Raw genomic sequence first — 23,408 nt, 5'->3', positions numbered from 1 at the left:
GCGGTTCAGACTGAAGTCGCATATGAAAAGAGCGGATAGGAATCGGAATTAGGACCACATATCCAAACGGCCTGGGTCGGATTTGAAAAAATCGGATCTGTGTTGTTCATATTGTCAATAAAAGATCGGATACAGGTCACATATGGGCGAAAAGATCGGATTTGAGTCACTTCAGCCTGCAGTGTGAACGTAGCCTAATTATTATGATTACAGGACTTTGAATGTTGTTCAACATTACATGCTGTAGTAGTGCTGTAGAACTCTGTAGGAATGCATGGAAGTGGATGAGGCATCAGCGGTTAATTTTGTGTGTGTGTGTGTGTGTGTGCGCTGTTTGAAGATAAACACAACATGAAGCATACGATATGAAGCATAAGGGATCATCAGAATATTCATGCTGACAGAGGTCTGTCACATACACTGCCAACAAAAATGCTGTAGTGTGATATTGCACAACATCTGAGTTGTAAATACAGCTATTAAGAGGGGCTTTATCTGATCACTCTCCAGCCCATTTTACACAGATAAAAGAGATGCTTAATTAGATTACGTAACGCTAATTGAATTTCACTATAATTACATATCGCTGTGTTTGTCTCCCTGCTTCACTTCTGTGAGTGCGTCGTCGCCTACCTTTCTGAAAACGAAAGGCTCTTCATTGTAGGCTGGATTCAGGCCGTTGTTCATCACCATGCGGGTGCGGAACTCTTTTCGGATGGTGTCAGTGGGAAGGCCGTACATGTCCACTTCTACGTATGTGCCAATCTTCTTATCGGATAAAAACTGACCCGAGAACACCTGACAGAGGCAGATATGCAAATATATTATATATATACCGTATACACACACACAACTGTTAGCAACATCAGGAAAGCATACAAAATCTCAAATCTGATCCAAGAACAGTTATGAAAGATCTGTTTATATTAATATGAAGACATGTAAGTAGCTCAAGTAGCAGGCAGTCAGTATTGCTCAGCGAGTGTAAGTTTACTGTAGGTGTACAGTGCCCTCTATAGGCATGAAGGTCTCACCTGAACACTGCAGGTGGCAGCGATGACACCGTCCACTGGTGTCTCAGAGAATGGGTCAAACATCCTGTCAGAGCGGCGCATGAAATCTGGTTTCAGTAGGTACCTGCAGGAAATACACACATAGAGCAGTAACTCACCTTCCTCTACTGTTACAACACACACACACACACACACACACACACACACACACACACACACACACACACACACACACACACACACATGCTCTAGCTGAAAAGATCACTCTCTTGTTTGTTTGTTATTTTGTACTACACTTTAATCTATGGGCGGCACGGTGGTGTAGTGGTTAGCGCTGTCGCCTCACAGCAAGAAGGTCCGGGTTTGAGCCCCGTGGCCGACGAGAGCCTTTCTGTGTGGGGTTTGCATATTGTCCGCGTGGGTTTCCTCCGGGTGCTCCGGTTTCCCCCACAGTCCAAAGACATGCAGGTTAGGTTAACTGGTGGCTCTAAATTGACCGTAGGTGTGAATGTGAATGGTTGTCTGTGTCTATGTGTCAGCCCTGTGATGACCTGGCGACTTGTCCAGGGTGTACCCCGCCTTTCGCCCATAGTCAGCTGGGATAGGCTCCAGCTTGCCTGCGACCCTGTAGAACAGGATAAAGTGGCTCGAGATAATGAGATGAGATGAGACTTTAATCTATTTACCTTTATCAGTCATACACGTACAGTATTAAGTGAAAGACTATCCCCATTTATTTTACACCTTTTTAAATACTATAAACCCATGGTTCTTAAAACGGGGTCTGTGACCTAGCCAGAGGGTCTGCAAATAAATTATAACATAATTTTACTCATATTATGCTGTTGGCATCACAATCAACATTATTATATACAGTATCAGCATATTTAGTTCTTAGTTATAGACTAATTGGCAAGTAGTATAAAAATGGAATGGGTTTAGTCAGTAACTAAAAACAAATATACTTAATGCAATCTTCAATCTAACTGCAATATTAATAAAACCAGTATAATATAGGACAAAACTTTTACTGGATTTTTACTGGTTTTTACAAAACTTTTACCAGTGGCGAACTGTTAATATTAGAGCTGGGACTTCAGACAACAAAAAAAGCAACAAGGCAAAGGATTTTGCAAGGGATTAGCGGCAGGCTGCCAGGTTGCTCCGTTGTGTGTAGTTGTCGATGTTGATTTTAAAAGTAACAAAGCCAATTACAGAGGGAAATGAATACTTAAGTCTGAGTGAAAAATACTGTGGTGAGCGTGATTGGAAGAAGACTCTGGAGACAGAAATCTTAGTTTCTCGGTCATTAGCCTGTGCTACTTGCTATTGATAGCAGAGGCTTGACTGCTTTATTAGCATTCGCTAACACTACTGATGAACGCTACACCGACTGGAAGGTTACTTCACTTCTGCGCTGATGGTGCCAACTCGTGGTTAAGCTAGCGTTGGCCTTCGAGAAGGCTGAGGGCGATACATTTTTGGTCCCTCCCACTATAAATCAAAATCTGATTGGTTAATTCATTGGTCACTTCCTACATAAACGTACACTGCCATGGCCTTCTGACCCGGCAATGAAGTCCTAACCAATGAGTGAGCCAGCTCTAAACTTTTCTCAGCCTAGAGACAACAAACAAAAAAATTCTCAATGGATAACTCGATTTTAAAGTTTTCAGGACAGTAACCCTTTCATTTCTGAAGCAAATTTGATCGAAAATGAGGCCAAATTAGAACTAGAAGAGACGAATTATAAGGAAATATGAAAGAATGAAAGCAGTTAAAGAATGAAAGAAATCAAATATAACATTTGAAATGCTGATATGTTTGAGCCTTCTCTGAACGCCTAGAAGGCCCTGATAGTTCCTCTCTGATATACACTCACAGAGCACTTTATTAGGAACACCTCTACACCTACTCATTCAAGGGTCATTCAAAGTGATTTCAGTAATTTTAACCATGGCATGATTGTTGGTGAATATAGAAGGGTGCAAAAAAAAAAAATCAGCTGCAAGTGGCAGTTCTGCAGATGGAAACGCTTTGTTGATGAAAGAGATCAACAGAGAAAGATAATCCAGACTGGTTCAAATTGACAAAACCTGAAAGAAGGTGAGCAGAAAAGCATCTCAGAAAGCAGAACATGTCAAATCTTGAGACTTGCTACAACAGCAGAAGACCACATCGGGTTCCACTAAACAGAACAGAACAGAAAGCTGAGGCTGTAGTGGGTACAGGCCGACCAAAACCGGTCAGTTGAAAGCTGGAAAATGTAGCCTGGTCTGATGAAACTCGATTTCTGCTGAGGCACACAGATGGTAGGGTCAGAATTTGGCACCAACAGCATGAATCCATGGACCCAACCTGCCTTGTGTGAATAGTCCAGGCTGGTGGAGGTGGTGTAATGGTGTGGGGAATGTTTTCTTGGCACCCTTTAGGCTCATTAATGCCAAATGATCATGGTTTGAATTCCAAAGACTGTTGGAGTACAGTTGCTGACCATGTGCATCCGTTCATAGTCACAGTTTACCATCTTCTAATGGCTACTTCGAGCATGATAATGCACCATGTCACAAAAAAAAAAACGCCGCCACAAACTGGTTTCATGAACATGACAATGAGTTCAGTGTTCTTCAGTGGCCTTCCCAGTCACCACATCTGAATCCGGTAGAACACCTTTGAGATGTGGAAGAGCAGGAGATTCACAGAGAAAGTGCACTTGAAAAATCTGCAGGAATTGTGTAAAGCAGTCATTTCAACATGGACCAGAATCTCAAAGGAATGTTCCCAACATCTTGTGGAATCCATGGCATGAAGAATTGAGGGTGTTTTCAGAGCCAGTATTACTACAGTATACCGAATAAAGTGCTCAGTGATCGTACATTCCAACAATGAATAACTGGTTAGGGTTCTGCGAGTGGAAAGAGCGATTATAAAAATCTCTTACAGTTCAAATATGATGATTATACATGTTTTCCGAGAGGGATTGATATTGATTACATCACAGTGAATGTTTTATTGATTAAATTTTCTATAGCAACACAGCTCAGAAAGTAGGTAATTAAAGCTAGACTGCCTTTCAGATTTTTCAAGTGTAGGTCATAAAAAATAATTTTTCCTGACACACAATTATTTTTGTTTAGTGGACTGAAAGCGACTGAATTCGAATCACAGACTTCCAATTTTATTAGTTTTTTTTAATAGAACAATTAATGAATTTAGAGCCACGTGGCCCTAAATTCTCCACTATTTTTTCCTGCTTCACCATGACCCAATTCAAGATACTACATCATGCATCACATGGTGGGCTTTCCCCATCTGTGCAAGGCATTGTGGGATACAAATTTGAAACAGGAGAGAAAAATGGAGGATGTGAGTGTGCGAATGAAACGTCTACAGTTACGGAAAGCGAGAAGAAAAGACGTTCTATTTCATTTCTACTGACCGCCAGAGGCGGTGCTGTAAGCACCTGGATGTCCATCACATGCGCATGCAGTTCGAGTGTCTGTATACCAACAAGGTCGCTTGCGACAGGGGGTGACGTATGTCACTGCACCGGTACTTAAGGTGCGTTCACCCCGGAAGCGTTCTCTTGCATCTTCTTGTGCAGAGCAGATTATTCGAGTAGTACTATTTTCTAAGAGCAATCGCTGGAGTCTTGCAAACCCTTAACGGGTTGGAGCTGCGGTTTTTTTCGCCCTCTTAAGACTGCGATTTGCCATTTGCTTAAGGTAAGAAACTGTTTATGAGTAAGTTCGCTGACTTTGGCAGCTAGCAACTTCCAATTATAAATTTCAGTTTCACTGTGATCATAGGGGTGTTTTCTCGCTTTGTAGCGATCTAATAAGTATCGTTTTGTTGCAAGTATGACACTTATTTGGTGCTTGTGTGCGCTTCTGATTCGCACGGTAGCTTGTTTACTTCAGCTTATTGCTGAGTGAAGTTCGCTCTGATTTCGGCAACTAGCAACTTCTAATTATAAATTTCAGTTTCACCGCGATCATAGTGGTGTTCTCTCGCCTTGTAGCGATTTAATAAGTATCGTTTTGTTGCAAGTATGATACTTAATTAGTGCTTGTGTGCGCTTCTGATTCGCACTGTAGCGTGTTTACTTCAGCTGATTGCTGATTACCTAAACGCGGCTGGGTGAGCGTGTTCGCTCCTGACTCCGCCACGGATATTTCATTTGGTTGCTTGGCTCTGTATTGGTACTTCGACACTGCTTGTTTACCGTCACCTAATCCATATTTAGGTAAGTAGAATAAACAGCGGTCATGTTTATGTGCTGATTGTCTCAAACCTTTAAGGTAAGTAAAGTATTTTCAACTAAATCGGTTATGAGTGAGTCCACTCGGACTTCGGCAGCCAGCAACCTCTAATTATAAGTTTCAGTTTCACCGCGAGCACATGGGTATTTTCTCGCCTTGTAGCTTGTTTATTTCAGCTTTGATTGCTGATTACCTGAACGCGGTTGGGTGAGTGTGTTCGCCTGACTCCGCCGCGGATATTTCGTTTTGTTTGCTTGACGCACTGCTAGGCTTGCTCAGCTGGAAAGCAGTTTGGGCTCTCGACTGCCCCCAGCACCGAGCGACTATGCTCTGCCTCCTAAGTCTAGGAAGCGCCCTAAGCAGCCGTCATGGGAGGCTCCCTGTAGGCCCAAGTACCAGAAGGTGGACCCCTTGGCACAACAAGTGGGCACCTTGGCTCTTTTTGTATTGTATTGATTTATTTTGCAGTAAAAACATAACATGTAAACATAATATAAATATAAATATTATGGAGGATAACACAAAAGTAAAAATACTTTTGCCATTGTGGTCCTTCAGAGCTTGCTGAGATTAAGGCTTTGCTCTATAACCTACAACCGCCTGAAGCACAGCCTGCTGATGCTCTCGCCTCTGCTGCTTCATTTACTCCTCCTGAGCCACAGCCTCTGGTGCTGTCCCCGGCCACGGTGCTTCAAGAGGAGGACGTGCTTTCCACTATGGTCAAGCCCATGATAAAAATGGCGCCTGGGGTTGGACACGGCACCATCTGAAGTACGGATGCAGAGTGCCTTTTTTAGACTCCCCCTCTGCTGTTTTCACTGTTCCACCTTCAGCCCCCTTTATTGAGGAGCTGTAGAGATACAGGATGCATCCAGTCAGGGTCTGGTCAGCATGGAGGCGTTGAGACCCGACGCTCGCTGTCCACGGCCACAGTGTCGTTTGACCAATGACTTCATCAGGAAGAGCTATGACGCTGCAGCACGGGCTGCACGCATAGGCAATTCATTATCTCACCTGATCCTGGCCCAGTCTCAGGCTCTTCAGTCTTCTGGAGCAGACCCATCACTGCAAAGCCTAAGCGAGGCCTCGCTGCAGGCATTTGCTTTCATGTCCAGGGAGCTGGGCAGACTAATGTCGTCTTTAACTCTCGCCAGGCGTCAGGTAGGGTTGGCTCAGTCACCACTCTCAGATCCCTGCAGGAGGGCCCTCCGCACTCTCCCAGTGATTCCGGGACAGCTCTTTGGCGCCGCCGCACAGGCACGTCGGGGTACAATTCCCACTCCCCCCCCCCCCCATAGGGGGCGTGGAGGCAGACGTTGACTACTCCACTCCGGCGGTCAGACACTTCACCAGTCAACAACTTGCCTACTGGGAAGTGGTAACATCAGACCCCTGGGTTATATCCACCCTCTCTCAGGGTTACAGCATACAATTCAGATGACGACTGCTGAGATTTCAAGGGGTCAAAATGAAAGCTCTGGCAGTACGCCAGGAGGTCTTGACCCTCCTGGAAAAAGGGGGCCATCGAGCCATTAGATCCAACTTCACAAAACAGTGGGTTTTATTCCACCTATTTCATCATCCCCCCCCCCAAAAAAAAGGGGGGTGGGCTTCGCCCCATACTGGATCTGAGACATTTGAACGACCATCTCAAGGTCTTCAAATTCCATATGCTGCGCACATCCGATGTCTTAAACAGCATCAGACGGGACGATTGGTTCACAACCATCGATCTGAAGGATGCATACTTCCCAGAATCTTTGAGATTCATCGCGGCAGCACTGTCCCTACTTCAGAGCAGGGGAATGCGTATCCTCCCCCTACCTGGATGACTGGTTGATTGGTTCTCAGTCAAGGGTAGACGCGCTCAGCGACCCAGCCGTGCTGGTTTCTCACATCACCAAACTTGGGCTCAGGGTGAACCACGCCAAGAGCTCCCTTACACCCAGCCAGAAGACTGTTTTTCTTGGCCTTCAGCTGGATTCTCAGCTGTTGAAGGCAACCCTGTCTTAGCGACGGGTGAGCGATATTGTCCGACGGCTACATCGCTTCAGGAAGGGACGAACCCTGACCTTCAGATCTTTCCAGACACTACTAGGTATACTCACCGCTGCCTCGTCGGTAGTTCCGTTGGGCCTCCTCACACTCAGGCCTCTACAAATCTGGATGAACAGCCTTGGGTTACATCCACAACATCACAGGCACAGGCCAGTCAGAATCACGGCCAGTTGCTCCTCATGTCTATGTCCATACCCTCTCGCAGAGAAGTAGTCGCCACCGATGCATCACTGATCAGCTGGGGCACAGTGTGGCAGTGCAGGACTGCCCGGGGCGTATGGGCCCCACAACAGCAGGGACAACACATCAATGTGTTAGAACTGCGGGCTGTTTTCCTCGCCCTGAAACATTTCCGTCCGATTTTAGCAGGCCGGCATGTCCTTATAAAGACCGACAATACATCTGTGGTCTATCATATAAACCACCAGAGCGGCACCAGGTCACTACCTTCCCTGAAAGCTCACTCGGCACCTACTGACATGGGCTTACCCTCATCTGGTGAGCCTGAGGGCAATGCATTCACCAGGAGTGAGGAACACTGCTGCGGATTTTCTGTCACAACAGAACCCCGATCCAAGGGAGTGGAAGCTGCACCCGGAAGTGGTGCAGAGTATTTGGCTGCAATACGGCAGGACAGAGGTGGACCTTTTCGCCTCCCAGGCCACGACACATTGTCCCCTGTGGTTTACACTGAAAGAAACGTCAAGCCCCTTGGGCCAAGACGCACTGGCACACGAGTGGCCACAGCAGCTCCTATATGCTTTCCCACCACTCCTGCTAATTCTGCCCACTCTCAAGAGGATCCTCAAGGAGGGTCACAGGGTGCTGTTGATAGCCCCCTATTGGCCGGGGAGAGTCTGGTTCCCTACCCTGTACGGGTTGCTGCACAAGGAGCCTTGGTGTCTCCCTGCACGGATGGACCTCCTCTCACAGATGGAAGGTCAAATTTGGCATCCGAACCCAGTACAGTTGCAGCTGTGGGTGTGGCCTCTGAAGGGCCTGACCCACTGCTAGCAGAATGTGAGTCGACCATTGTGTGGACCATCCAGTGTTCCCGCGCACCTTCCACCAATGCGCTCTATGCCAATAGGTGGAAGCTCTTTGTAAGTTGGTGCCAAGCACGCCATCAGGAACCGGCATGTTGCCGATACCGGGGATTCTCAGCTTTTTACAGTCTCATCTGGACGAGGGCCTTGCACCCTCCACCATCAAGGTGTATGTAGCGGCTATATCTGCAATACACAACAGGGTAGACGGGCTGACTGTAGGATCCCACACATGGGTGAGCCACTTTCTTAAAGGTGCTCAGCACATAAGACCCCCTCACTGCAGTCCAAGACCAGCTTGGGACTTGCCTCTGGTTTTAAGTGCACTGTGTAAACCTCCATTTGAGCCCCTACAGGGGACGGAGCTCAAGTGGCTATCTTTAAAGACAGCCGACGTTATAGCTAAAAGGAATGCTAAGAGAGCGGGTGAACTACACGCCCTGTCTATCGGCCGGGAGTGCTTACAATGGAGCCCGATGGCACGGGTGTAACATTGTGGCCTAATTCTTCGTTTATGCCCAAGAACTTCTCCTCCTCTTCATACACCAATCAGCCCCTCAGCCTGGAAGCCTTCAGACCACCACCTGAGGAGAATGAGCAGGGCCAAGGTTACGTCCTTCTTTGCCCAGTTCGAGCACGGAGGGCATACATCAAAGCGACTGCTGCATTTCGGCAGTCGGATGCACTGTTTGTGGGCTACACTGGACATAGGCGCGGCCACGCACTGTCCAAACAGACTGTTGAACTGGACTGTGGAGGCCATTAGCAGCAGCCTCCCGGTCCCTCCCCACATCCGAGACCACTCCACTCGGAATGTGGCTGCATCATAGGCGGCTCTACGTGGAGTTCCACTCTCTGATATCTGCGCCGCTGCCTCATGGGTCTCAACTTGCACGTTTGCAAGGTTTTATAGGGCTAATGTGGCCATGCACAATCCACTGGCCACAGCCACCCTTTTCAGCCATTCGTAGGGTAAATAGGTCTTCCTCGTGACCCTGTTGGTATAAGTCATCCAGGTGCTTACAGCACCGCCTCTGGCGGTCAGTAGAAATGAAATAGAATGATGGTTACGTATGTAACCGCGGTTCTATGAATTTCGGATGACCGCCAGAACTTGGCCGTCACTCGGAAGGCTGACGAGAAGACTGCCAAGAGAACGCTTCTGGGGTGAACGCACCTTAAGTACCGGTGCAGTGACATACGTCACCCCCTGTCGCAAGCGACCTTGTTGGTATACAGACACTCGAACTGCATGTGCATGTGATGGACATCCAGGTGCTTACAGCACCGTCTCTGGTGGTCATCCGAAATTCAGAGAACCGCGGTTACATACGTAACCATCGTTATGTTGCAAAGGAAAGGAAACGCAGGACCAAACTAATAAATATCGGCAGTCAGCGAGCACCTCGGTGTGATCAGCTGTTCGTTTAGTGACAGAATGATGGAACTGTCAGTGCACGGTCATGGTAAACCTGCGCATGCGCACACGGACTTCCTCTGTCTGCTTGACTGCGCGAAGCGAGCGATTTCATGCACATTATTTGCTCGGGATTCCCCTCAAATTAAATAACTTCCCAGCCACAGAATGGCCTGTTTTTTAAGATATTGCAGAAATAAACATATTTCACAAAGACCAAATTTCAGAGGAAACTAAATTTCACCAATTTTATGAAATCGAAAGGTCGTCTAGCTTTAACATACTCTTCTAATATGCTTTCTATAGTAACAACCTACTGATTATTTTCCTTTCATGGCAAGCCCCATTGTAGTTTGCTCCTTAAAAAATTGGATTATATTCACACAAATCTGGGGTCTTTGGAAATTGTTTACACTGGAAGCGGTCCCTCAGTTTGAAAAACCCTGATGTAGACCATTATTCTGTCGAAGTGTTTTATGAATGAATATATAATACACAAACAATTTGTATCATACTGAAAATATACTTCATACAAGTATCAAAGATTAAAGCTACCATATTTAGAGAGATGACAGGCTGAACAGCCATTTAAAGCAGGTGGTAGGTATTTGTCAGATTAATTGTTTGGAAGAAGATTAATGACTGGAGATTTTCCCATCATAAACCCCATGAATCATCAAACACAAGAACACACACATGCACACACAAAACAATCACGCCGACAGCACCCCTGTTCCTAATGATGGGCGTTCTACTTAACATTTCTGAAGTGCAGAGGAAAAAGAGGCCCGGCAGAACAGCATGTAAGTCTGACACACAGTGGGCTGTAATCCTGAGAGAGTTGTTCCTCCAGGCAGACACTGTAAATGGAAGATCTCCATGCAACCAATGGCCGGGTGTGTGTGAGACCCGACATTTAGCGAGTGCTCATTTGTGCTAATGCGGATTGTGGATATGGTCCGCCCTTGGCTACAGCTAATGGAATGTGACACACTTTAATAGATGAGTTTTGCCAGGACGAGGGCGCTGCACTCACCCACACGCACCGTTGTACTCGAACTTCCCCTGGTTCAGCTGCATAGCCAAATCTGCAGATACACAGAAATGAGAGAAAAAAAAAGCTTACATAATAAGCTTTCTCTTCCCACTCTTAGTTCTGCTGACACAAATTTCCTAGTATTGGTAGGTCTACTGGGTGGCAGTGTAGCCTGGGATAGTTATAAGACCTCATTAAACACTATCTTTCATTGTTTTGTTTTTTTTTGAAGTCATGCTGCATTTCATTAGTGTTGGAAACTGAGCAATGCCAAATATCCTTTTTAGAAATTGTACGCCAAGCAGGAAAAATTTCAAAGATGTAACACTTGACAGTATGGTTTTTGGAAATATCTTCCAATAAGCATCCAAAATAGAAAAGTTGTATTGACGAAATCACCACCTGTGCACCTGAACGTAGCATAAAATCAGTAATGTTGCCTGTATAAATCACAAAACTGTATGCTATCCTCTGTTAAAAGTTGTGTTTTGAAAATCTGTCTTCTCAGATCCAAGAAATACCATTGCACGTATGCGAAATGTTAGTTTCCACAGGCACTGCCTGCTCTCTACGAGTCTTTCTCTCTTGGTGCCTCTTTCATCCTTTCTTTGTCTGTCAGTTCTGCATTCGGCAGCTTCACGGGAGCCATATGTCCTTTCACAGGGCAGCATCTGCTAAAACAACATGCTCCCTCATGTATGGTGTCTTTTGGCATGCTATGGCTAGCTGTGTGTTTATTCAGCCTCTCTTGGCTCCTTTAAACCACTATAGTCTTCATTGCACTGTCATTTCTATGAATACTTTTATATATTAACCATACAGGGTGTTTAAAAAAAATTTGATATTATTTGAGATGTACAGTGGGGCAAAAAAGTATTTAGTCAGTCACCAATTGTGCAAGTTCTCCCACTTAAAAAGATGAGAGAGGCCTGTAATTTTCATCATACCGGTAGGTATACCTCAACTATGAGAGACAAAATGAGAAAAAAAAAATCCAGAAAATCACATTGTCTGATTTTTAAAGAATTTATTTGCAAATTATGGTGGAAAATAAGTATTTGGTCAATAACAAAAGTTCATCTCAATACTTTGTTATATACCCTTTGTTGGTAATGTCAGAGGTCAAACGTTTTCTGTAAGTCTTCACAAGGTTTTCACACACTGTTGCTGGTATTTTGGCCCATTCCTCCATGCAGATCTCCTCTAGAGCAGTGATGTTTTGGGGCTGTCGCTGGGCAACACGGACTTTCAACTCCCTCCAAAGATTTTCTATGGGGTTGAGATCTGGAGACTGGCTAGGCCACTCCAGGACCTTGAAATGCTTCTTACGAAGCCACTCCTTCGTTGCCCGCGTGGTGTGTTTGGGATCATTGTCATGCTGAAAGACCCAGCCATGTTTCATCTTCAATGCCTTTGCTGATGGAAGGAGGTTTTCACTCAAAATCTCACGATACATGGCCCCATTCATTCTTTTCTTTACACGGATCAGTCGTCCTGGTCCCTTTGCAGAAAAACAGCCCCAAAGCATGATGTTTCCACCCCCATGCTTCACAGTAGGTATGGTGTTCTTTGGATGCAACTCAGCATTCTTTCTCCTCCAAACATGACAAGTTGAGTTTTTACCAAAAAGTTCTATTTTGGTTTCATCTGACCATATGACATTCTCCCAATCCTCTTCTGGATCATCCAAATGCTCTCTAGCAAACTTCAGACTGGCCTGGACATGTACTGGCTTAAGCAGGGGGACACATCTGGCACTGCAGGATTTGAGTCCCTGGTGGCGTAGTGTGTTACTGATGGTAGCCTTTGTGACTTTGGTCCCAGCTCTCTGCAGGTCATTCACTAGGTCCCCCCGTGAGCTTCTGGGATTTTTGCTCACCGTTCTTGTGATCATTTTGACCCCACGGGGTGAGATCTTGCGTGGAGTCCCAGATCGAGGGAGATTATCAGTGGTCTTGTATGTCTTCCATTTTCTAATAATTGCTCCCACAGTTGATTTCTTCACACCAAGCTGCTTACCTATTGCAGATTCCGTCTTCCCAGCCTGGTGCAGGTCTACAATTTTGTTTCTGGTGTCCTTTGACAGCTCTTTGGTCTTGGCCATAGTGGAGTTTGGAGTGTGACTGTTTGAGGTTGTGGACAGGTGTCTTTTATACTGATAATGAGTTCAAACAGGTGCCATTAATACAGATAATGAGTGGAGGACAGAGGAGCCTCTTAAAGAAGAAGTTACAGGTCTGTGAGAGCCAGAAATCTTGCTTGTTTGTAGGTGACCAAATACTTATTTTACCGAGGAATTTACCAATTAATTCATTAAAAATCCTACAATGTGATTTCCTGGATTCTTTCCCCCTCCATTCTGTCCCTCATAGTTGAAGTGTACCTATGATGAAAATTACAGGCCTTTCTCATCTTTTTAAGTGGGAGAACTTGCACAATTGGTGGCTGACTAAATATTTTTTTGCCCCACTGTAAATATCCCAGAAACTACATACTCTAGGCAAATGAAACTGAACAGCCTTAATGTTGAGCAATATAAGATTTATTCCTCAAATTTTGAATGAGAAATTCAAAAGGTATGTGGATTCCATGAACGATTTCACAAATTTTCAATATTTGTGCCACCTGAGACGCGGCACACATCAAGTCTGTAGTCCAGCTCCTGCCAAACACGCTGCAGCATGTCTTTGGTAACAGTCTTTTTTGGTAACAGTGCATTTTTAAAGAATTCTCTCTTAAATGCATGCTGCAGTCTTGTTCGACTCTGTTCGAGCATACTCTAACACACAAAATGTCTTTTCTTTTCCAGTGAGTGGCTTTTCTATACCTAAAAAGATAAAAACAAAAAGCATTAAACATAAAATTTTGACCTGTTTCTACACATGCTGTTAAAATTTGAGGTTAACTGAACTAGAATTGGCAAAGTTATTAGATTGTGAAATTATATAACATTTTTTGAAACACCCTGTATATTTGTTCAGTGGCTGGTGTGGCATGATCTGGAAATTAATTATACATTTTTGCATATTTATCATTGATTTTACAGTCAGTTCCATAACTACTGGCACCCTTACTGAAGTTAATGAAATAAAAGTTATAAAAAATGTCTTTGTGGTTACTTAAAATATGAAAAAAATCTAACATTTCAGATATTGACTTATGAGAAATATACACTGCCTGACCAAAAAAAAAAAATCACCATTTGATTTAAATAAGCAAATACTTAAGAGCCTTTGATTGGATAATTACTGCAGTGACCAATATGTTTCAGCTGGCAACAGTTCTTTTAACCCTGACTGATGCAGTGAGTAGCTTCTCATTTCTTAAACAACCATGCCAGAAGATGTATCATGCGGTCATAGAAAAGATGTTACTGTGTTTCAGAAGGGTCAAATTATTGGCCTGCATCAAGCAAATAAAAGAACTAAGGAGATTACTGAAATGACTGGAATTGGATTAAGAACCGGCCAATGCATTATTAAAATTTGGAAAGATAGTAGAGAACTGTCAACTTAGTGGAAGAAATGTGGTCAAAAAAAATCTTGACTGACCATGACCAGAGATCACTTAAACACTTACTGAAGTTAAATTGAAAAAATCAAGAGTAGAGCTCACAGCGATGGTTGATTAATAGTGAGGGTAAGATCATTTCCACATGCACAATGTGATGAGAACTCACAGGATTGGGACAAAACAGCTGTGTGGCCATAAGAAAACAACTTGTTTGTGAGACTAATCAGAAGAAAAGGCTTCAATTTGCTAGGGAGCATAACGATTGGACTGTGGAGGAATGGAAAAAGGTCATATGATCTGATGAGTCCAGATTTACCCTATTCCTGAGTGATGGGCGTGTCAGGGTAAGAAGGGAAGCACATGAAGCGATGCACCCATCATGCATAGTGGCCACTGTACAAGCCTCTGGAGGCAGTGTTATGATCTGTGGTTGCTTCAGTTGGTCAGGTCGAGGCTCAGCAACGTTATGTGGCAATAAAATGAAGTCAGCTGATGACCTGAATGTACTGAATGACCAGGTTATCATCACATCAATGGATTTTTCTTCCCTGATGGCACAGGGATAAAATGAGAGCTCAAAATGTGAAAGTGTGTTTCAGGAAACATGAGGAAATCATTTTCATACATGAATTGGCCACCACAGAGTCCCAATCGTAACCCCATTGAAAGTCTTTAGGATATGCTTGAGAAGACTTTACAGAGGGGTTCAACTCTCCCGTCATCTCAGCAAACAAGAGTGCTCTGAGAACACAATATCCCCCGCTGGCAACTATGCCATAACTCTGGTAAAATGTGAATGAATTGAACGAAATTGCAATATGCATATTACCGACATATAACAAAGAATCCTGTCAAGTTTCATGAAATTGCTCCAAAAATTGTGAGAGGAGTTAATTTCACAAGGTGAGTACCCTTCCCAGGACGGACAGATGGACGGATGGAGATCGCTATGACATTTGATGAAATTCCTCCACAAATTGTGAGAGGAGTTGATTTCAGAAGAACGTACACCCTCATGAAATTGTCAAAGTACAAGTTATTTAATCAAGGGTCAAAACTCTGGTAAAATTTTCACAAATGAAATTAAATCGCAATTTGCGTATTACCGACATATAACAAAGAATCCTGCCAAGTTTCATGAAATTCCTCCAAAAGTTGTGAGAGGAGTTGATTTCAGAAGGTGAGCACCCTTCCCTGGATAGACAGACGGACGGACGGACGGACGGCCATTGCCACAGCATAATCCCCCTTCGGGTCTTTCAGCCAGCGGGGGATAAAAATTAACGCAACTCTGGATGGAAATAAATGTTGTGACATTGCACAAGGTTATTAAAACAATGCCAAGGAGAATGCGCACCATAATCAAAGTTAAATGTGGTCCAAAGAAATATTAGAATGTCCGGCTTTTTTTTTTGGCTGGGCAGTGCATATTTAAATAGAACTGCATGTGCTGCAAGTATTGCTGCTTCTGCATTTAATATTTTGGAATTCTCCATTTATCAGTATAACAGCAACACCTGATGAGCCTGGAGAATACAGAGCAAGAAATCACAAACCACTACTCAATATAGAATTTCTCCTGAGTCCTCTTTTATGAACTCTCCTCATCTTCTCAGCTCACAGGTTTTCCCTGTGTTTGGGTCAGTGGACTGGAATGGCCATGTCCAAACCTTTTTGAGTCGATTTGGACATTTTTGAATCACTGTCCTGGTAGAAGATCCAACTATGACCCAGGTGTACCTTCTGATCTGAGGCAGATATTTTCATTTAAAATCTTCTGGTACTTTATGAAAGTCCATGAAATAATGTATGCTAACATGGTTCCCAGGGCCTTTGGAGGAAAAACAGCCTCACAGATCCAGAAGATGGTCCACCATACTTAAGGCTTTCTTCTGGCATCCCTTCCAAATAGTTTATTGGTACAGATAAGTCTAATAGTAGATTTAAAGAGTTGGTGACACTAATATGCCAAACTATTTTATATCGATGCTTAATTATTTCCCCCAAAGTAGATATGGTTGTGTCAGAAGTTTACATACAGTGACATGAATGTCACCTTGGATATGAATGTCATGGCAATATTTGGGCTTTCAGTAATTTCTATGAACTCTGCTTTTTCTGTTGCAGAATGTACAGCATACATCTTTAATTGAAAAAAAACTAGAATTTGGTGCACAAGTTTTAATTTTCTTTGGGTTTTCTGAAATCAACACAGGGTCAAAATTATACATACAGGGTCAAAAATTGACATACGCTCACTTAGATTATTAATTCAGAGGTGCTGAAAGAGGTGCTGAAATTATTTTTAATTTTACAAATAATAACACTTCAGATATTGTTTCAACAATAATAAGTATCACTGTATAAATGATGGGCGGCACGGTGGTGTAGTGGTTAGCGCTGTCGCCTCACAGCAAGAAGGTCCTGGGTTCGAGCCCCAGGGCCGGCGAGGGCCTTTCTGTGTGGAGTTTGCATGTTCTCCCCGTGTCCGCGTGGGTTTCCTCCGGGTGCTCCGGTTTCCCCCACAGTCCAAAGACATGCAGGTTAGGTTGACTGGTGACTCTAAATTGACCGTAGGTGTGAGTGTGAATGGTTGTCTGTGTCTATGTGTCAGCCCTGTGATGACCTGGCGACTTGTCCAGGGTGTACCCCGCCTTTTGCCTGTAGTCAGCTGGGATAGGCTCCAGCTTGCCTGCGACCCTGTAGAAGGATAAAGCGGCTAGAGATAATGAGATGAGATGAGATGTATAAATGATAGAGTGCAAATAGCTGTGTAACTAGATGTCCTTGGAGTTGTTGAGACATGGAGGGCTGGGAATAGCCTACCACAGTTTAGGTACGAGTCCTTTGAGAGTAAATGCTTTGGCTTTCGCAATATTCTGTTCCCAAAAACTGATGTTGGGGGAAAAAGGCTTTACACAAATAAGATTTTCTTGCTTTTGTAGATTTTTAACTGTTCTTCCATGTCAGGACTCTTTGGGGAAAAAGAAGGTATATTCCAACACGTAGCCAACGCTAATGCTCGGCTACAAATTTGCACTGTCACTCCAATCGTTTCGAGGAATTTTGTATGGATCTAAACCGCTAATAAACTCTAATTATACTGTATTTAATTAAAATTTGGTGCACAAGTTTTAATTTTCTTTGGGTTTTCTGAAATCAACACAGGGTCAAAATTATACATACAGGGTCAAAAATTGACATACGCTCACTTAGATTATTAATTCAGAGGTGCTGAAAGAAATTAATGAAATCCCAAATTACAGTTCAAAGAAATTACTGAAAGCCCAAGTATTACCATGACATTCATATCCAAGATGACATTCATGTCACTGTATGTAAACTTCTGACCACAACTGTACATACAATTAACTACAGTATTTTGTAGCTGTAATCTGAGTTATGAAGGTCAAAACACTTCTGCCTTCATTTATGAATTCTCTGATCTTCTCCAAAGCAAATTTGGTTTCTGTTAGCTCATATTAATAGCCTAGTGAAAGCCTAGTGAGTTTGTTAAAAATATATTTTTGGCATTTATTTTCTTGGAATAAATTTATTTAAATGAAATGTTAAATGTCTCTCATATTTTCAGTGAGAGATTAAACTAATAAACCACAGGCATTTTTCCATAACCCATTTACTCATGGTGCTAATAATTCTAGAGATGATCACAATTCTCCAGATGCACAAAATGTACACCGATGAAAATGTAAATGATGCAGCCTGCCTACTTTGTTATGTGTTAAGTATAATGCCTTAGGCTAGACTGGTGATACATTTGTTTACTTTCTTTATTCATTTCTTTATGTATAAATAACATCTCTGAAATAATGAATCGACTGATATTTTGGGATAGTATAAATGAATATATTAAGAACGTGTGCTCTCTGAAGCTCTTCCCGAAACAGTGCATTTCATCTCTCATTCTTCTCAGATATTTAATGTATTTGTACAGTTAGATGAAACATGCACATTCACTGGCCATGTTTCATAACAGTATGTGTTATGTTCGTGCTTGTTCTGTGGTGGGGGTGCTGTGGCAGGGGCCCCGGGACAGAGCCGTACCTGGAGTCTGAAAGTTCAGAGACACCATCTGGCACCCAGCGTTCCAAAAGATCTGAGGCATGTAATTACTGGAGTCCACACGGCCTCCTTTGGGATAGATCCGGCTCATCTGCCGCTTGTTATAGCTGTACATTGGCTGATGAGGAAAAGGCACATAGGGAGGTGCAAATGGGCAGAAGTTATTTATAATCCAACAACAGGGGACTGAGCACTATTCCCAATGGAAATATTGGCAGCTAGAAAAGAACAAGCTTTTAAAACAAGCTCTAAAGAGAGACCTTACAGGGATAAATGTGAGAGTAAAGAAACCGATTTGTCTTGCTTGGCTGGAGAAAGAACGAAAATGGCTTTACTGTAAAGAATTAAGGATGTAAATCAATACAACGGATTTCATTGTTTTGCTGTCTACAGCTGTCCTCTTTATTTTCTAGTAGTTAATTAAAATTAAGAACTGTGTAGTAATCAAATTTACAGTGTCTTGCAAAAGTATCACCAACCCCCTTGGTGTTTGTCCTGTTTTGTCGCATTACAAGATGGAATTAAATTGGATTTTTGGAGGGTTAGCATCATTTGATTTACACAACATGCCTACAACAAATTATTGTTTTATTGGGACACAAACAATTATTAAGATGAAAAAAAAAAACCAGAAATCTGGTGGAGTGTGCATAAGTATTCACCCCCTTTCATATGAAACTCCTAAATAAGAGCTGGTCCAACCAATTCACTTCATAAGTCACATAATTAGTTGATTAAGATCCACCTGTGTGCAATCAAAGTGTCACATGATCTGTCACATGATGTCTGTATAACTCAACCTGTTCTGGAAGGACCCTGACTCTGCAACACTACTAAGCAAGCAATATGAAAACCAATGAACACTCCAAACAGGTCAGAGACAAAGTTGTGAAGAAGGATAGATCAGGGTTGGGTTAAAGTCATTGCTTAAAGAAAACACATTTGGAGTTTGTCCAACAGCATGTGACAGACTCCCCAAACACATGGAAGAAGATTCTCTGGTCAAATGAGACTAAAATTTATCTTTTTGGCCATCATGGGAAATGCCATGTGTGGTGCAAACCCAACACCCTGAGAACACCATTCCTACAGTGAAGCATGGTGGTGGCAGCATCATGGTGTGGGGATGTTTTTCATCTGCAGGGTAAGGAAAGCTGGTCAGGACTGAAGGAAAGATAGATGGCACTAAATACAGGGCAATTCTGGAGGAAAACCTGTTTGAGTCGGCCAGAGGTTTGAGACTGGGATGAAGGTTCACGTTCCAGCAGGACAATGACCCTAAACATACTGCTAAAGCTGCACTGGAGTGGTTTAAAGGGAAACATTTAAATGTCTTGGAATGGCCTAGTCAAATCCCAGACCTCAATCCAATTGAGAATCTGTGGCATAACTTGAAGATTGCTGTACACCAACGCAACCCATCTAACTTGAAGGATTTGGAGCAGTTTTGCCTTGAGGAATGGGCAAAAATCCTAGTGGCTAGATGTGCTAAGCTAATAGAAACATACCTCAAGAGACTTGCAGCTGTAATTGCAGCAAAAGGTGGCTCTACAAAGTATTGACTTGGGGGGTGAATACCTACGCACACTCCAGATTTCTGGTTTTTCATATTAATTATTGTTTGTGTCACAATAAAACAACAATTTGCCCCTTTAAAGTGGTAGGCATGTTGTGTAAATCAAATGGTGCTAACTGTCCAAAAATCCATTTCAATTCCAGCTTGTAATGCGACAAAACAGGAGAAACACCAAGAGGGATGAATACTTTTGCAAGACACTGTAAAAAGATGAGTTTGTTTTGAAATACTGCTTAGTGTGTAAATAAGGTAGAATTAGCAACCATGTCCTTTGTAGAAATCATACTTTTTGAAGCAAAAGGATACTTCACGAATTCAATGGCGTTGGTTTTTAGGTAGCCAAGACCAACAGACTCATTAAAGGATGACATGTTGTGATGAATATTTTTCTCTGAAAAAAGTCAACAGAAGAGGATTTAAAAATGAGATAAGCTATGCCCAGTAAAAACATAATCTACTAATATGACTACAGTATAAAACAGCAAATTTTTTTGGCCCTATGTGTTCATTGTTACCCTCTGCAATCTCGAAGTTCTGGAACTTGACTGGCTGGGCGTAGTTCACCATGGCAGAAAGATAAGGATGGATGTTGGTTGTGGCGCCTTCATACTTATACGAGGCAATTAGCTGCTGTTCAGCATCTGCATCCTCTGCCGTATCCACACCCTGAGGCAAAGCACATTGATATTTATTTATTCAGCAGATGTTTTTAGCCAAAGTGACTTTGAAGCAGAATACAATCTGAGCATAGAAGTTTCCACCAATTACCCAGAAATCGGTGCAACACTGAAGTAAGACAAAAAAGCAACAGCTCAATATGACGGCTAGAGTAAGTGCTAGTACTGAGAAGTGCTACACATACACATATTTACGTGTTAGGTATCCCTATACACATTGCTTCTAAGTAAAATGTCATTATATACAGTACTGTGCAAAAGTCTTCTGCAGTTTTTTTTTTAGTACAAATTTTGTTATAGATTTTTATTTTACAACCCCGATTCCAAAAAAGTTGGGACAAAGTACAAATTGTAAATAAAAATGGAATGCAATGATGTGGACGTTTCAAAATTCCATATTTTATTCAGAATAGAACATAGATGACATATCAAATGTTTAAACTGAGAAAATGTATCATTTAAAGAGAAAAATTAGGTGATTTTAAATTTCATGACAACGACACATCTCAAAAAAGTTGGGACAAGGCCATGTTTCCCACTGTGAGACATCCCCTTTTCTCTTTACAACAGTCTGTAAACGTCTGGGGACTGAGGAGACAAGTTGCTCAAGTTTAGGGATAGGAATATTAACCCATTCTTGTCTAATGTAGGATTCTAGTTGCTCAACTGTCTTAGGTCTTTTTTGTCGTATCTTCCGTTTTATGATGCGCCAAATGTTTTCTATGGGTGAAAGATCTGGACTGCAGGCTGGCCAGTTCAGTACCCGGACCCTTCTTCTACGCAGCCATGATGCTGTAATTGATGCAGTATGTGGTTTGGCATTGTCATGTTGGAAAATGCAAGGTCTTCCCTGAAAGAGACATCGTCTGGATGGGAGCATATGTTGCTCTAGAACCTGGATATACCTTTCAGCATTGATGGTGTCTTTTCAGATGTGTAAGCTGCCCATGCCACATGCACTAATGCAACCCCATACCATCAGAGATGCAGGCTTCTGAACTGAGCGCTGATAACAACTTGGGTCGTCCTTCTCCTCTTTAGTCTGAATGACACGGCGTCCCTGATTTCCATAAAGAACTTCAAATGTTGATTCGTCTGAACACAGAACAGTTTTCCACTTTGCCACAGTCCATTTTAAATGAGCCTTGGCCCAGAGAAGACGTCTGCGCTTCTGGATCATGTTTAGATACGGCTTCTTCTTTGAACTATAGAGTTTTAGCTGGCAACGGCGGATGGCACGGTGAATTGTGTTCACAGATAATGTTCTCTGGAAATATTCCTGAGCCCATTTTGTGATTTCCAATACAGAAGCATGCCTGTAGGTGATGCAGTGCCGTCTAAGGGCCCGAAGATCACGGGCACCCAGTATGGTTTTCCGGCCTTGACCCTTACGCACAGAGATTCTTCCAGATTCTCTGAATCTGTTGATGATATTATGCACTGTAGATGATGATATGTTCAAACTCTTTGCAATTTTACACTGTCGAACTCTTTTCTGATATTGCTCCACTATTTGTTGGCGCAGAATTAGGGGGATTGGTGATCCTCTTCCCATCTTTACTTCTGAGAGCCGCTGCCACTCCAAGATGCTCTTTTTATACCCAGTCATGTTAATGACCTATTGCCAATTGATCTAATGAGTTGCAATTTGGTCCTCCAGCTGTTCCTTTTTTGTACCTTTAACTTTTCCAGCCTCTTATTGCCCCTGTCCCAACTTTTTTGAGATGTGTTGCTGCCATGAAATTTCAAATGAGCCAATATTTGGCATGAAATTTCAAAATGTCTCACTTTCGACATTTGATATGTTGTCTGTGTTCTATTGTGAATACAATATCAGTTTTTGAGATTTGTAAATTATTGCATTCCGTTTTTATTTACAGTTTGTACTTTGTCCCAACTTTTTTGGAATCGGGGTTGTATAACTTCTAAAAACATTAGTTTTCCAGCACAAAATTAAAAGTTACAGGAAAAAAAAAATCTTTGTACAGTACGTCAGTAAAGAAAGCAGCATATTACATCACAGATCACTTTTCAGACAAAAACATAATGAAGGCTGCTGGGTTTTGCTGAAAAATTAAGAAGCAAATGTGACAGTCAAAGTGTCCAGAAGAACTGTAACTGGTTCTGCAAGATGCTCAGTAAAACCTACAGCTCATTCGTTTCCTTATACAACTACACTAACTGGACCCGAGACTGCTTTTTTTTTTAAGCAAAGGGTCGTCTCACACCAGACCACGGGCGATTGCTCTAAGACAACGAGGGAGGCTCAGCCTCCTCTAAAAATGCCCTTATAACTTTAATGTGTGTGTGAGTTTTTCCCCCTCGTGACAGCGCGATGCAGCGCAGCCTCAGTGCACTTCAATGGCATTTGGGAGCTCTGCGCTTTCAATCTCAAAATGCAAGACGGTTATTGGACAAACACTGCGAAAACGCCCGCCCACGGAGTCTCACGGACTCCCAGCCTCAGTGCACTTCAATGGCATTTGGGAGCTATGCGCTTTTCAATATCAAAATGCAAGACGATTATTGGACAAATACTGCGAAAATGCCCGCCCACGGACTCCGAGCCTCACAGTGGGAGGGACATGGCAAAGCTAGGAGAGTGGTGATTGGTGAAAGCGGCCGGATATTTTCTTTGATTGACAGCTCGTTTCAACTATAGACAGGCAGCGGTGAATCTCAGTTCAGTCCCATGTGGATTCGCAAGTGCTGTGGTGTATTGTAAGA

General features: G+C 42.9%; 1 protein-coding gene across 4 annotated transcripts in view; it reads right to left on the bottom strand.

Moving 5' to 3' along the window:
* Window positions 1-23,408, bottom strand: part of LOC132883771 (1-phosphatidylinositol 4,5-bisphosphate phosphodiesterase beta-4-like) — a 258,886-nt gene that overhangs the window by 79,624 nt on the left and 155,854 nt on the right. For all 4 annotated transcript variants that reach the window (XM_060917766.1, XM_060917768.1, XM_060917767.1 and 1 more), the window contains 6 exons: window positions 20,520-20,670; window positions 20,311-20,395; window positions 18,411-18,535; window positions 10,833-10,884; window positions 1,035-1,137; window positions 634-798 (listed from right to left, as the gene is read on the bottom strand). In XM_060917766.1, the coding sequence (XP_060773749.1) occupies window positions 634-798; window positions 1,035-1,137; window positions 10,833-10,884; window positions 18,411-18,535; window positions 20,311-20,395; window positions 20,520-20,670 (681 nt within the window). The remainder of the gene's footprint in view (window positions 1-633; window positions 799-1,034; window positions 1,138-10,832; window positions 10,885-18,410; window positions 18,536-20,310; window positions 20,396-20,519; window positions 20,671-23,408) is intronic.

The sequence above is a fragment of the Neoarius graeffei genome, chromosome 3, assembly GCF_027579695.1.
Source record: "Neoarius graeffei isolate fNeoGra1 chromosome 3, fNeoGra1.pri, whole genome shotgun sequence".
Classification (NCBI taxonomy): domain Eukaryota; kingdom Metazoa; phylum Chordata; class Actinopteri; order Siluriformes; family Ariidae; genus Neoarius; species Neoarius graeffei.
The sequence above is the reverse complement of the archived record's forward strand: the minus strand, read 5'-3'. Positions and strand labels throughout refer to the sequence as shown.